Below are 14,632 nucleotides of genomic sequence, written 5' to 3'. Positions count from 1 at the left end.
TGTTCTGACTTGCCTCTTGTCCCACTGCTATGCATCTTCAAGAACAGTCTGGCTCAGTCTTCTCTACCCTCTCATTAGATAGTTGTGGACGGTAATAAGATCTCCCCTTTGTCTTCTCTTTTATGGCGGAACAAATTCAGTTTTCTTAGCCTCTCTTTTTAATATCATATGCTCCAACCCTCTGATCATTTTGGTGGCCCCTTCCATTGGACTTGTTCCTCCATTCTCAACTAGCAGGACAGGTACTAAAAGCTTGTGTTGCATGAAGTGGTACCAACTTGTGGGAGCAAGGGGCTGTGTGAAGGGGAGCGTAGCACTGAACTTTGTGAAGCAAATATACTGTGAAGGGATGCCCATTATGTCATCTAGCAGCTTTTGGGTAGGATGGACTCCCTCATCTGGTGTGGAGGCACTCCAGGGCAGCTTTTCTGACAAGCTGGTTCTAGATAGTCCATGAGGAGGGTTTAACGTTTATTATCAAATTTACTTAATTGAAGACACTTGGTGCTACAGGTATGCTATGTTTTGATTTAGCAGAGAGATATAGCAATATACTGAAATCACAACACAAGCAAAATATAGCAATTGCAACATACACCTGGATCACCATGCAAAAGTGATTCCCATTACTGATCTCTGTATGCCCACTGTCAGGAAGTTGGGCATCCCCAGTTCACTAGGAAGGAATATGTGGGATAAAACCAGCTCAAGGCTCTTGCTCTCTTCAGAGTTCCTTCTGTTGGTTGTTCAGTTTTTATACTTTGTGTTGGGCTGAGCCACATATACACCTTCCCCCCAGCTGGTCTGGCTACCTGGGGAAGACATTACACTCTACTAATTATCTCAGGTTGTGTTTACACAACCTGATGACTCACTGGTACAGCCATATATCTAAACCAAAGGTTATCCTCTAGTCCCTCTTCTGTTGACATAAGTTCTTCCTTTGTGCCAACGGTGGTCATTCCTTGCATTTCTTCCATGGGTTCAACTCCTCCGAGCCTTCTTCCATTGTAGGGGCTTGTTGGTCAGTCTCGCAGGCTGTACCTCCCTGAGACTGTTGTAAACGTGTTCCTTGTGAACAGATGGGTCACACGTAACTGGAGAAGTGCCTGCCTGTACCAGCTGCTCCTTGCTTCAGAGCTCAATACGTGTATGTTTTGGTCATGTGAGGTAAATATGTCCAGCTGCACAAGGGTGAACAGAGTCACGATGCTGTCTGGAAAAACAGAGGGAGAAAAGCTGCAGGCAACATCAGTACCCTCAGCCCTCAATGTACTCCTGGCTTCTATCTGAAGGACCAAAAGAGAGGGCAGCAGCCTCAAATATGGGTTGATGATCTAGCTAAGTTATTTTGAAGGGCTTGAAACTGCTCCAGTGAAAACAGCACCCAAGTTCAGGGCCTTAAGTGGATCCCTCCTGACTATGCAGGTGACCTTGCAGGTGGATTTTAAAACAAATACTTGTACCTGGTCACAGTCCTTTTTGTCTCAGTGGAGTTGGAAAAGTGTATTTGGCATGGCGGGTGCACACGGCTTTGGGAATAGGAGTGTCACTTCAGGAAGGAGAACCAGGAGAAGATAACCAGGGAAGAGTCTTCAAAGACTTGTAAGGGTTAAATGATCTGCTCTAGGAAATGTAGCAGTCATTCCAAGATTCATCACCATGGCTTTGACACAAAAAAGAGAATATGTAATTTCTTACTTGCCATCTGTAATAATAATCTGTTCAGTGTCTTTGATTATAGAAACAACAACCACTGTGATGAGGATACGTTTTCATAGAATAAGCAATTGGAGATTTTTTTCCCCCCCCTCTGCATTTCTTGCAGTACAAAGCGATATGCATATTAAAGTGTTTTTGATCTTTAAAGGAAAGTTAGGGTACCCTCTACTGGCTATTTTTGGAAGTAAATCTGAGTTATAACCTACAGTTTGTAGTCAGCAGCAGTTAAACTTAATCTGTACTGCAGTTTTAATATAGTTGTTTTTTTTTTTAATGGGTTTGAGAGGAGTTTGGGTTCCCCCCTGGTGCTTCAGTGAGTGAATCAGCCTGTGATGAAACTGTATTTTTAAATGCAGGTTGTTACAGCTTCCAGGTTAACAGTTCTATAGGTACAAATGGAAATAGCTAGATGTTATCACAGCTCTTGTTGCCTAGTAACCAAAGCCCAGTGTATAATTTCAGTGGGATAAATTTGATGCACTTTGCCTCTCTTTTCCTTTTTAGTAGCAGAACACACACAAATATATTTAGATTTAAATTTCTTATTGTCTGATAAGTAAAATGTATTGAGTTTGTAAAGTTACAGATTTCAATCACAATGATTTAAGAGCTGATGTAAATTTCCCATAATGAAGAGTGATCTTCTAGTTCTTGTAACATTGCTTTACCGTTCATGAGTGAGCAGGCGTCTCAATGTGACTGTTTCGTGCATGCAAATCTTGAATTCTTTTCTGCATACCATTCTCAAATTTCACCTTTCTGTTTCATTCACTGAGTTGATGATCATTTTACATATTTTTCTACTGAATCCATTTAAGCAGTCAAGAACTGTTCTCAGAGCAGTCAAGAACTGTTCTCAGAGTTACATGCTCAACTATACTGATAACATGCTTAAAATTATCTAGGACTGTGTTTGAATTAGTTACTGAAGTTGTAAGCAGGTGTGAAATGTTTGCTTCATTTGGGACAAGTTGTGTAAATAAATATTTGTAGTAGATTTCTAGCCCTTATTTTTGGTATGTAATTTCATATCTTATCCTAGAATTCACTATCAAATTAATTATCCACTCACCATTATAACTAATCATACTGTAGTTCTAGCAATAGGAAATGTTTACTAATATTATCTTCATATTTTCATAAACATATGCTAAAATAAAATTAGTTCACTGTACTGTTTCAACTTTGTCATTAGTAACCTTTAAGCTTACTAAATTTGTTTGGAATTGTGTGACTATCTGACACTTGTGCCTATTACATACAGATCTTCTCCATTTATTTTGTTAGACTTATTTGATATTTTCAAGGATTATCTAAGATTTAAACTAGTTTTTACTTATTTTGCATAGCAGCAGTCTGTGCATCTCGGTGCAATCACATTTGTGGTTTTCCTTCATTTCTCTTTCATTGACAGTTGATGTTCAAAGCAAACTCTTGTTAAATATATGATCCTTCTTTTTTGCTGTCTATATTGATAACCAAATGTGTAAAACAGGTTATAGTGGATTATTGCTTCAAATTAGGGATTAATATCTTGAGGAATAGAAAGATGGTTTTCAAGCAGGCTTTGTATATGGCAGGCTGAAGGGAGAGGAACAGCCATAAATAGTAGAAGTGGGACCAAAAAATGGAAGTTTAAAGCAGACATCAGCTTTACAAGGTTGTAAGTCCTTTGCTGAAGTCCTTTTTGTTTTAGTTAGGGTCATAATTGTTAGTTTTATTTCAAGAAAAAACTCTAAAGAGTGAACAATAACAGTAGCTCTTTAGAAGCCAAGTAGATAGATGCTTACAGAGATGATGGCAAATATTTGATTCTACAGACAGTTACTAAGATTAAAACTTCTTACAAAAAGCAATAATGTAGAAGTATACTCTGCAGCTTTCATGCAGTAAGTGTTACACAGGTTTCTAGATAGTTGTACTCTGCTCTTTTCTTCTAGTTTCCTTCTTGTTTGACTCTCTAATTCTACCCAAGTAATTGTTTAAAGAAAAGCAAACATTGAGTAGTAGTGCCTCCATTGCCTTTGGTGTATTTTTTGCTTGCTTATTATTGATGCAGTCCTATAGTATATGTTTTCTCTATATGTAAGGGAACAGTTGCAAGACTTCCGTGTTAAAATCTTGCCTGTTGTCATCCATTGAAGATGCAAGCTAACATTAATTTCACACTTGAATTTTCTAAAATAGAAGTCTCATTAAAATAACTGTCAAAGGCACAGAAAATGAAAATATTGTGAAGAAGAAATTCTAGATAGCAGTATGGAATTTCACTCAAAGGCACAATTATAGTTCACGGAAATCTCATGTTTAAGTTTTACTGGGCAAATAAAATGTATGTTACACAGGTTTTTAAATTCTTTACTTTTTGCTTGCTTTGTGTAAGTTGAAGGACAAATATGTCATTTGCATTAATTCCTTATTGATATGGATTTTTAATGAGTTATAGCATATTTTATATGCTCAGGCTTTTAAATGCCTGAATTGTCATTCTTCCAAGAAGGTTACAGGATTCTTTGGAAGCTGAATTGATTCCTTACTAGAATCAGTTGCATAAAGATGCTTATTATTGATGCTAAAAAATGGTACAATGTCCAGTGCTTGCATGCAAATAGGATTTACATATTCTATCATGATCTAGAAAACTTTGATTTAAAGAAATATCTAATGCTGAAGGTTTGGAAATGAGATGTAATTATGGAGTGTTGGGAACAGTAAGAAGGGAACTTGTGAATGAATATTGGGAAGAGGTTTACATGAAGCGTGAGAACTATAATCTATAGAATGATTTCCCAGTGAACATGGTGGTAAAGATGTTGCTTGTTATTTTAAATCTTAAATGGTATTTGCAGGGACATAAAATCATGTTAATGTTGGGGTTTAAGATCTTCAGTCACATAATGCTGAAATTTTCCTCTCTGTTTTACTCTTTTATTTTTTTAATGGATTATTTTGCTTTCTTTGTTAATATTGAGAATACTCTTGTATAAGCTCAGAATTGAATTGGGATATTAACCACCTGTTGCTTCTTACAGGTACTGCTCCCAGCAGCTGGTCTCTTGCAACTGCAGGATGTGAAAAGGACTTGCTGTGAATTTTTGGAATCCCAGCTTCATCCTATCAACTGCTTAGGGATTCGTGCTTTTGCTGACATGCATGCATGCACAGATCTCTTGAACAAGGCCAACACATATGCAGGCAAGTTATCATTAGTATAGAATATAGCCTGATATCTATGCCCACCCAACCCCACCCAGAGGACACTGAATTTTATGCAGGATATTGCAGACATGTATCTTCTGACAAAGAGTGCATTTGATACGAATGTCTTTAAGAGAAATAAAGTCTCCTGGCTGAAACATAGTTATAAGTAACACAAAAGGGCAGCATCTTCATGGCCTATGAGGGCCATACAGGCCAAGCAATTTGTAATCCAGAAAGAAGCTAGTTTGCTGTTTAAAATTTTGCACTGTCACTTAGGGGAGGAAATCAGGAAAGAAGAATTAAAATTCTGGCAAGTGCCACAAGCCAAAGTTTGTAGGAAGTACATGGGGGAAGAAAGAAGATGAGGGGGGGTGTGTGGAGCTATCTGTAGCCCCTGTACTGCACTGGCTAAGAAGCAAGAAACATGCCATGAGTATTGTATTATCAACTTGTCTTCTGAAAATCCTACTCATCTAGCCCAAGACTTGAAATTTCCTACTGTAAATGGTACCTGTAGTTTCATTCTTCTACCTTGACACAAAGTAGATAGAGGTGCATCTTTTAACTAACGGTATAGTTCAATCAAGAAAATTCTGCTTTTGTTGTAAAAAGCACTTGCAATTGGATTGTTTATCATTTTTTTTCTGAAAAAAATGTCCATGGAGTTCTTAATTTTATTACTAAAAGTACATTGTCATGGTGATCTTATAGACTGTGTTATTTGTATCTGTAAGAGGACTGGCTCATGTCGAGGCTTGACATTTTTGAAAATTAAATTCTCATTTTGCTTGCTGTTGTGAATTAAAAAGCAATTCTGATTCTGTGGTGAAGTAACAGCAGTGTTGTATGGGGGGGACAAGGGAGAATAATTATTTCCTTTTTCTTGATGCTGGTGAGGTCTCAGGTGGAAAAATGCTGAACCGAACTTTAAGACAGATGCAAACAGGCTGAAGTGAATCCAAGGAAGTCTAACATGAACATACTAAGAAAACAGACTAACCTATGACAAAGACTGAGACAAGAGTTTCAGTCAAGAAACTAAAAGGCTAGGAGGATGAGAAGGAATGCAATTCTTCCTGTGCGTAAAAATGACTGAGAATGAGTAAGCTTAACTGGTGAGGTATTTCTGAAGCTGCTTCGTATATTAAGGAAACATGTAAAAGTAACACAGATCAGGCAAGCTGTCTGTGGAAGCTATGGACTCTGCTGTTAGGCAGCTGTGAAAAAAATGGTTAGACTAACTTCTGATTTAGGTTGATCTAAATCACGTCTGTGTGCAAAACTAGGTAATTTGAAGGTCTTTCTAGCTTACATTTCTATGATTCTGTGAAGGCTAAAATCCTTTTTATATTCCAACATTTTCTGCTGTTGGAAACTGATATACATGTGGTTTCAGAGAAAGTATTACTAAATTGGTAATTTTTAACATAATGGATTAAAACCTTTTTTGCTCTTGATGCCAAGTAAGGTTGCATAATGTAGATAACTAAAAGGTAAACAAAACATTGTGTAAGCTTGTAAGTTTGTAGCATAATACTGTAACCAAAACTAAGGCTTTTAATTTGTTCAAGTAGCAATGATCTTACTGTTCTTTTGTGTGTAGAGTGCCTTGGGGTCTCGATGGTTGAGTCAAGACTGAAGATGTTACACTGAGGAATTATTTTTTAATGGAAGCTTTTTGTAATGAACACCCCCTCTCCCTCTTTTATAGGGTTTAACTTACTAGCCAGCAAAATAGTATATTTTGATTAGAGCTTTGGCAGTGAATATTCAGAGAGCAGGACAAATTTGTTTGGAAATTCAGAAGGCACAGGTTGTCAGAGGTTGAGAGTGACTCTCAGGTATGCCTCCTGATATGCAGCTTGCACTGTCTGCCCAGTCACAGATCTTTTCCTGTCTTTTCAGTGTCTTTTGGATGTTTCATTTCTACTTCAGGTTCAGCAAAACTGAATTGCTTTCCGTCTAATCATCTTTCCCTTCTTCCTGTCTTATGTGGTGACTTCAGTGTTCTCCCAGTCATTCAGGTTCATAAACTTGACAAATTTAACTCTTCTCTGCCATTTTATCTCAACTACTCAGTTGCATGTTCCTCTATTTTGTTTCTTCCCTCCCTACCAAATCTGCTCTACATCACGTTCCCCTTTTGCTGCAATGTAAATCTCTCTGCCATAATTTCCCTTTGGTTTGCTAAGGTCATTTTAGTACTTTCGCAATATTCCTTTTCCCCCTGGATCAAATTCCAACCTCTCATCCTTGGCTTTTCCAGTTCAGCAGAATTACCCTCACTTGAATCTTTTATTTCATATCTTTCTCTATACTAGTGTTGTGCTTGGAACTAACCTTCTCTTTCCTTCATAATCAAACCACCTTCCATTTCTGTCAAATTCCTCCAGAAAGCACTTTCCTCGTCTATACTTCCCTTTTTGTTATCGTATTCTTGGAGGCCTGCTGGCCCATACCACGAGCTGCCAGCTCAACTCCTACTGTGTTTTTGCTGTATCTGTGCAGTGAATTTTAAAGCAATGCACACTCTGTTCTTACTGTTGAGATAAATATGCTGTGCATAGTCAGGGTGTGAGCTACTTCATTGCATTGCAGTCTCTGTGCTGCCTTTCTTAATCCCTAGCACTCTGTCAGGCTTAGTACGAGAGCAATACAGAAAAGATAATTAAAAATTAAATATCCTGAGAAGGCTGCAGAAAAAATTCATATGATTGTATTGCCTTTCATAACTTTTCTAAAATGTACAGTGACCAATTAGCATCATTAGTACAGAGTTAAAAGTGAAGATTTTCCTGAAATAGAGCACTAAGTGCTTCAATTCATGTGTCTAGGTCCAAATAATAGGTTTTCTATTGCCTTGAGTAATTTTAGGCCTCATAAAAAGAAGGATTTTGATGAATGCTTTCAGTTGCCTTAATTCCTAGAAAATCTGTTTAGATTTTTTTTTTTTCCTACCCACTTCCAGGAGATTATAGTATCTCTAGCAAGAACGGATATTTCAGGAAAAAACAGAAATGCAGCAAACTCATATGATTAGGTGTCTGTCAACAGAATCCTTGGCTGCTGACTTAAGTGTGAAACTGAGGTATACAAATCAGCCGTACTCAGAAGTTTTTAGTCTAGTGAAATTGTATTCAAATTATTTATATATCAATTTAAAAAAAGATCAAAAGCTATTCAGGTTTCTTTTGAAAGTACTAGCTTTTGTAATGCATACCTTACTTGAAGTTCTAATGTGTGTGTGACTGAATGACTTCGTGATAACTGTATTTAGACTATTATGCAAAAAGTTTTAATTAAATGTTTTTGAGTAACATAATATCAAATCCAAAAAGCTATTATATTTTTCACCTTTTATGCAACAGGAAGCAAGGCGTACATTTATTAACTAGAGTTAATGTTCAGATGTTTAATGTTTTAGGGAACACATTTTGATATAGCAGTTGCTTAATTTTGAATTTTAAATTCTTTTTTCCCCACTTCTATTCTGACTTTGCCATAGTAACTTCTAAACTACTTCAGTTACTTCTAAACAATCTTTGTTCACTTTAGTAGTTGAAGCTAATATTTATGTAGATTGCTTTCTAGAAATATAAAATCTAAGACCATGGCGAGACCTTGAGTTGCAATATTGGTTACATGTGTTTGGGAGCACAGGAACTGTGTCCAGCTTGTAACCCTCCCTCTCTGGGTCATTTTATTCAGGCATCCTTTGCTGTGCTCAGAGCAAGTCTGCAAGCAGGATACAGACAAGTGAAAAGGAGAAGGAAGCTATTTGTTGGTCCTAGCTGGGATTGCAAGCTACTAGGCTGAGCACTGGCATGCTCGGTACTCCTGGTAAAAGCACCCAAGGAGGAAGGGTTGGCCTTCATTTCTCCTTGGAATGGGCTGATTATCAGTCTTGATGGATTTCTGTCCGCTGACTCCCTGGTTTTCTTCTGTACAGTTTTATACCCTTTCAGGTCAATGTTTTTCCTCTTGAATTTTCAAGCTTCTTACTGCCTGTATCTCAGCCATCACAGCTTCTTTTTCTCCCTGTTCTTATCTCAAATGGCTCTTTGTACTTTGTCAAGGCTTTTTCTTACGACTGAAAATATTTTCTCAAAAGTCTGAGCCAAAGATACGTGGCTGTGCCATTTCAGAATTAGGCCTTGTATCACAGACATCTGAACTCCCAGAGCAGACATTTCAGGATTAAGGCTCCAGAAACTAGAATAAGTAGAGAAGAGGATTATTAGATTGAAAAAGCAGTGAAACTATTTCCCTGCTAGAGAAAATGAAAAGCATTTGGATGTTTAACTTCCCCCAGTCTTTATTTTGTTACACTTGCTATTTTATATTTAGAAAAAAAGAGGTAGGGAGATACTTCTGCTAATAGACAACGATAGCATAAAAACAAATGGATACCGATGAAGATCAGAAGTTATTAGAAAAATGAAACTCGAACTTCCTTCCAGTGGGAGTGAAAACCCAACTTTAATTAAAATCGGAGCTTCATAATCCTATGGTGGGGTTGGTCCTCCTGTAGCTGAGTGTGAGTTTTCTATAATTTAGGAGAGTCAATTATATGCATCTATGATGCCTATGGAGAGATCTGAAAATAGCGGACAATTGATACAGATTGCTTGGAATGAGCTTCTGTTGCAATTAAACTTTGAGATGCTACCTGTTCTCGTGATGTTCTAGAAAGCAGCTCTGCTCTGGGCCTTATCACACTTGCATGGTCAGGGACTACGTACAGCTGAGGCCTCTCATCCTTCTTGTGCGAGGATTCCTATGAAGAGTATGTGGCATGAGCTCTGCTAGTCTGTCCTTGGTTTTAGTCTGAGATACATCTTACATAGTCTTAGAGGATGTTCACAAAATAACATTTTTTCCTGAGAATGTGGTGTATTTTATAGTTGTTGTCATGTTATGTACAACCTGAAGATAGATTGGTAAAGCCTTTTAATGAAGAGGGGTATGCCATCTTGGACTAGAGAGACACTTGCTCAGGGCTTAGGCCTTGACATATTTCTTAATTATAACCAAAGAATAATGTACTTCCACTTAGCACATAGGCTAGTACGGGGTTTGGAAATATTGGATTACCCGTGGAAGAAGTGTCTTTTGAGGACTAGCTTCCTCAAACCTTCCACAGCAAACCTTCTTGGCTTTTAGCATCGTGCTGAGGAGATGTTGAAGAAATTTTTGTTAGGGAATCTTGGCATATGTTGTGAAGCAAGGATTGCTGTGTTGTACTTAACTGTCGGATACAGCGTTCTTGATTTTGGTGCTCCAATTCTAAAACTTTGAGCCCTGACTAGACTTGGAAGCATGCACGTCTTCTGTAGACTATTCTTGTGTACATTTGTATGCATGAAATTGAAAGGACATAGTTAGCAGAATCGTACTTACGATTCTATTCTGAGTAGCAGTGTCTGTTGCTACGCTTCTGATACCTTGGCTGCTGTGAATTTCATGGTGTTCTCAAAAGTAGTTATTTAAGCATAAAACTGACAAGTAAATCGGATTTTTTTAAAAAAAATTGATTCTGCAATGTTTAGCTTTTGCTGGTTCTCCAGCTGGCAGAGCTTGTATCTATCCCTCTGTCATACAGCTGAGGTTCCTGCTTGACCAGTGCTTTATGTTAGGCCATTAGCAAAGATCTTTTGTCCCAAGCCAAAAAAATCACAGTGTGACATTGTGAATTGAAGCAATAATTTAAAAAACTAATTCTTGCTAAATATTTTTGTTTCATCTGCTTGAGAAATTGTTGTTGTTCTTTTAAGTGAATATAAGGCTTGGATCTTTCCAAGCTCTCATGCTCTGCATTGCTTTAAAACAAGAGGTTATCAATTCAGAAAGAAGCTACATTTCTGGAAAGTTACATCTGGTTTTACAGCATTATCACATCAGAAAGATGCAGGTACTTAATTTAGTTTATAAAAAATACCATCATCTGTTTTGTGGAATAGAAATAGTTGGCCTAAACAGGACAAAAGACACTTATGGACTTGATCTATTTGATTGTGATATTTTGTTTTGCCCACTAATATATGTTGCATTACTGTCATGAAAAGATTTAAGGAATATGAGGGGGTTTTCCCTTTTTTGAAGCTGCAGCCTCTGGCACTGATGAGCTCTGGGTGTGTTTTTCATATGTGTTAATGTGGCTTTGTGAAGGTCTTTGGGAGAAGACTTCAGAAAGTGTACAAAATGTTAAAAAGATTTCTGGAAATGGGTATTAAGTGTTATCAGCTGCTGGAACACCTCAGAAAAATGTTAGAAAGTGACTGAAGCCTATTAATGACGAACAGAAATTTAGGCAATCTTCAACAATGTCATACACAAACACAGACAACAGCCACTGTCATAAACCAAAAACGAGTTACAGGCTTTTATTTTTGGCCACCATGATTCTCTGAAAGGTTTTTAATCTGAGGGAACTTTAGCAGACCTTTGCTTCTGTATTTATCCCATTTAGTAAAGGCAATTAAGCCAGAAAAAGGTCTGACTGTAGGTATATAAATGAGCCAAATAATCCACAAATGTTTATAGCATAAAATGTCCTGTGCAGATTTCAGATGTAGCTTTCCTTCCTATGTAACTGAAAAATATAAAGTTAGTGTCAATATTTTATGGCCAGCAAGACTATGTGCCTTTTGGATAGAAGAGGTAGGTCAAGTACTTAGTGCTGCTGTCTGTCTGTATAATACACATCTCCAGACTCATAATGAAAAATACCAAAAAGTGGTACATTTACAGCTCCTATTATCTTCCTGTGCTCTCGACACTGGCATTGTGTTAATTACTTCCTTTTTGTCCTTTTAGTTTGTCCCTGAAGCTGAAGTCCCATCCTACTAGTACAGGGCAGACAAGGACAGATCTTTAGCTATTCAGATAGAAACAGTCTCTGTCGGTTGCGAAAATGTGAAAATCTGTTTTTCATATGCAGTTGGAACAGATATTTTCGAAATGTCCCAAAATGGAAGGGATTTTTTTTAAAGGCAGATTTCAGTTTTGATAATAAAGAAGTAGGATTCTACTTGCTTAGGAAGTGGGAATTTGGGAGCCAAGCCTCTGCAGCTCCTAAGCCAGCTTGTTTCCATGCTGCCTGACTGAAGCCAGCTGGCTTCAGAGTCTGGGTAAAGTGGCAAGAAGTGGGGCAGGATTCCAGTACAAATTTGTCAAAGTTGCACACTGTGTGGAAAATTCTGATTTGGAAAAAAATAAGTATTATATTCTCTCACGAAAACTTCCAGCCAGACAGTTCTATCATCTAGGAGATGTTAATGAAGAAAGAAGTATGTTACCTAATGCAACAAATAAAGTCAAGCTAATTTGAGATTTTGCAGGGGACACATGCATGAAATCTTTAATCATGTCATAAGTTTCATGATGATTGATGTTAGTATCTCCAGTTTATCACAGCTTTCAGGATGTGAGCAATAATATGGGATAGTACAAATCCTAACCCAGAAGGCAAAAAAATACGCCCCCCACCAATACTATTTTTCTCTCATAATTATTGGAAAAAGAGGATCTAGAGGGGATTTTTGGAACTCTTAGTATTGAATTGTATTATTTCAAAGATGCTGATACCCTTCTTGTTAAAAGGAAGCAAAAAGTTTGAATTTCATAAGCATTATTTTTATATATAATAAAATAACGCCTTCTGTCTTCAACACTTGAACAGCTTTACATAAATTGCCGTTGGCAGACTTAATTGGTGTTTTTGCATTTCCTTGTTCTTTTTCAGTTTCTAATTATTTTGAATAATCCATTTAGCTGTAATTTCAATTGGCTTCTGCCAAAAGATTTTCTATCAATCAGTTAAGATGGTCTCCTTGACAACAAGAGATCTGGTTCTTGAGACAAGTGATTTCACCTTACCTCTTTTTTTGATGACTAAAATTTATATAGCAATCTACTCTCCTGTTTCTCCTTTTTCTGTAATGCATTCAACTGAGAATTTGTTTCCAGGTGTTTCTTGAGAACCTGAGCCTGTAGCTACTGACTGAGTAGTTTATTTTAACTTCTCCTTTTTTTCCACTCTTCTTCTTTCGCTTGGCCCCATGCCTTATTTTATGCTTTAAGCACAGAGACCGACATCCAGTAAAACAGTCTTAGTTTTTGTTCAAGTGCTGTCTATTTTTGTCAGATTTTCTTCTACAGTTCTCTTCCTAGCATGAAGACAGAAGACAGCCTCACATTCATTGTATTACTTTGAAAATTCTCAACTTTCACTCTTTTGGTTAGGGGCTGGATCTCCTCCTATTTACAGCATGTCATAAATGTAAATCACCTTTTTAAAATAGAAAGCTTTTGTATATAAGTCTACAAAATCAACTGGGTATTTCCTGTTTATGAAGTGTATCCTGTTGGATGTGATCCACTGTTGGATCAGCTTTCTCAAGGGAAGATGAACGAGCCTTCTGAACCTCAGATTTGTTTCAGATTGAGATGAGTGTTGCTTCCCCTTTCCGCTTGCTTCTCAACTTCTGAGTACAGTCAGACATGCTGTTTTGTGGCACTGTCACTTGAAATTTGGAGTTTATCATAAAACTAATATATGCAAATTACCTTTCTGAATTTCTATTTGCCATACGCAAACAGTAAAATTCTTCAGATACTTATTTCAATAAGTGTACCTCAGAAAATTCTACTTCAGCTCAAGAAACTGCATATTTGTAGTCTGAAAAGCAAACAGACAAAGATTTGTAAGGGGTGGAAAGGTAATGGTGGTGCTATAAAAATCAGTAGTATTTCTCCTCATCCTTTCTCTCCCATTGCCTGAAATATGGCAGAAAATACTACGTGTCCATCATAAGAGAATGCTGCAGAATTGGAGGGACTTGTAGCAATGATGATTGCATGAATGAAAAGGCTGGTAGCATGAGGGACTGAAAAGGCGAGGGCTGTCTACTTTAAATAGAGATGAAGGCTAAAAAGGAATATAGAATAATGACTGATTTTGAGTAGACAGGTTGTGGCTTTCCCTATCATCGTATTCAGCATTAGAACATGGGAATATTAATTGCAAACTGATTAATGGTAAACTGGGTGTTAAATTTAGATGTGGGGCTTTTTGCTCACTGAGACTGTGGGATTATTACTATAGGAAGGTATTAAAGTCAAGAATTCAACAGCATTCAAGGGGACTGGACTGTATGTCACTAAACTCATTCTTTAGTAAAATGTGGTTAAGGTAAAATATCCTTCTGACTACCAATCTACTCTTTCATGGTTATAGTGACATCTTTATGGGAGGAGGTTTTATTATCCTACTTTTAATATATATTCTTGGACTTTCGTCTGAAGCAATCTGTGCTGCCTGTTTCAAGGAACAGGATGCTGAATTAGATAAAGGACAAGAATTATACTGTGTTAGATTTATCTTTTTATGCTCTCTAATCTTTAGGACAGTGCAAAAAAGCTGTTGCACCCTGAAAAGTTAACCTGAAAAATTTAGACTTCTTGATGTGGAAGCATTCAGCATTCTTTAACTTTTTTTAACAGCTTAGGACAGTTTGTCAAGCATGGAGTCTTAACAGTAGTAGCACTAGTGGAGTGATAGAAAAGGCTTTAAAAAGTTCTTTAGTTTGAACATGTTTGATGACCTTTTTTTACTTATTCTAATTTTGAGTGAATTCTTAAATTCCCAGTACAGTTGTGCCTTCTAACTTCTGCTAAGAACAGCTGAAGAGGGGAAAAATAACAATTA

At 37.2% G+C, this 14,632-nt stretch overlaps 1 protein-coding gene across 2 annotated transcripts in view; it reads left to right on the top strand.

Moving 5' to 3' along the window:
• Positions 1–14,632, top strand: part of KLHL2 (kelch like family member 2) — a 60,509-nt gene that overhangs the window by 32,339 nt on the left and 13,538 nt on the right. For both annotated transcript variants that reach the window (XM_087737432.1, XM_087737434.1), the window contains exon 5: positions 4,755–4,917. In XM_087737432.1, coding sequence (XP_087593558.1) covers positions 4,755–4,917 — 163 coding nt within the window. The remainder of the gene's footprint in view (positions 1–4,754; positions 4,918–14,632) is intronic.

This window comes from Nipponia nippon, unplaced genomic scaffold (genome assembly GCF_047370975.1).
Source record: "Nipponia nippon isolate SJK-2023a ecotype South Korea unplaced genomic scaffold, ASM4737097v1 scaffold_6, whole genome shotgun sequence".
NCBI classification, from domain to species: domain Eukaryota; kingdom Metazoa; phylum Chordata; class Aves; order Pelecaniformes; family Threskiornithidae; genus Nipponia; species Nipponia nippon.
Note: the sequence above shows the minus strand (reverse complement) of the source record. Positions and strands in the feature narration are given on the sequence as shown.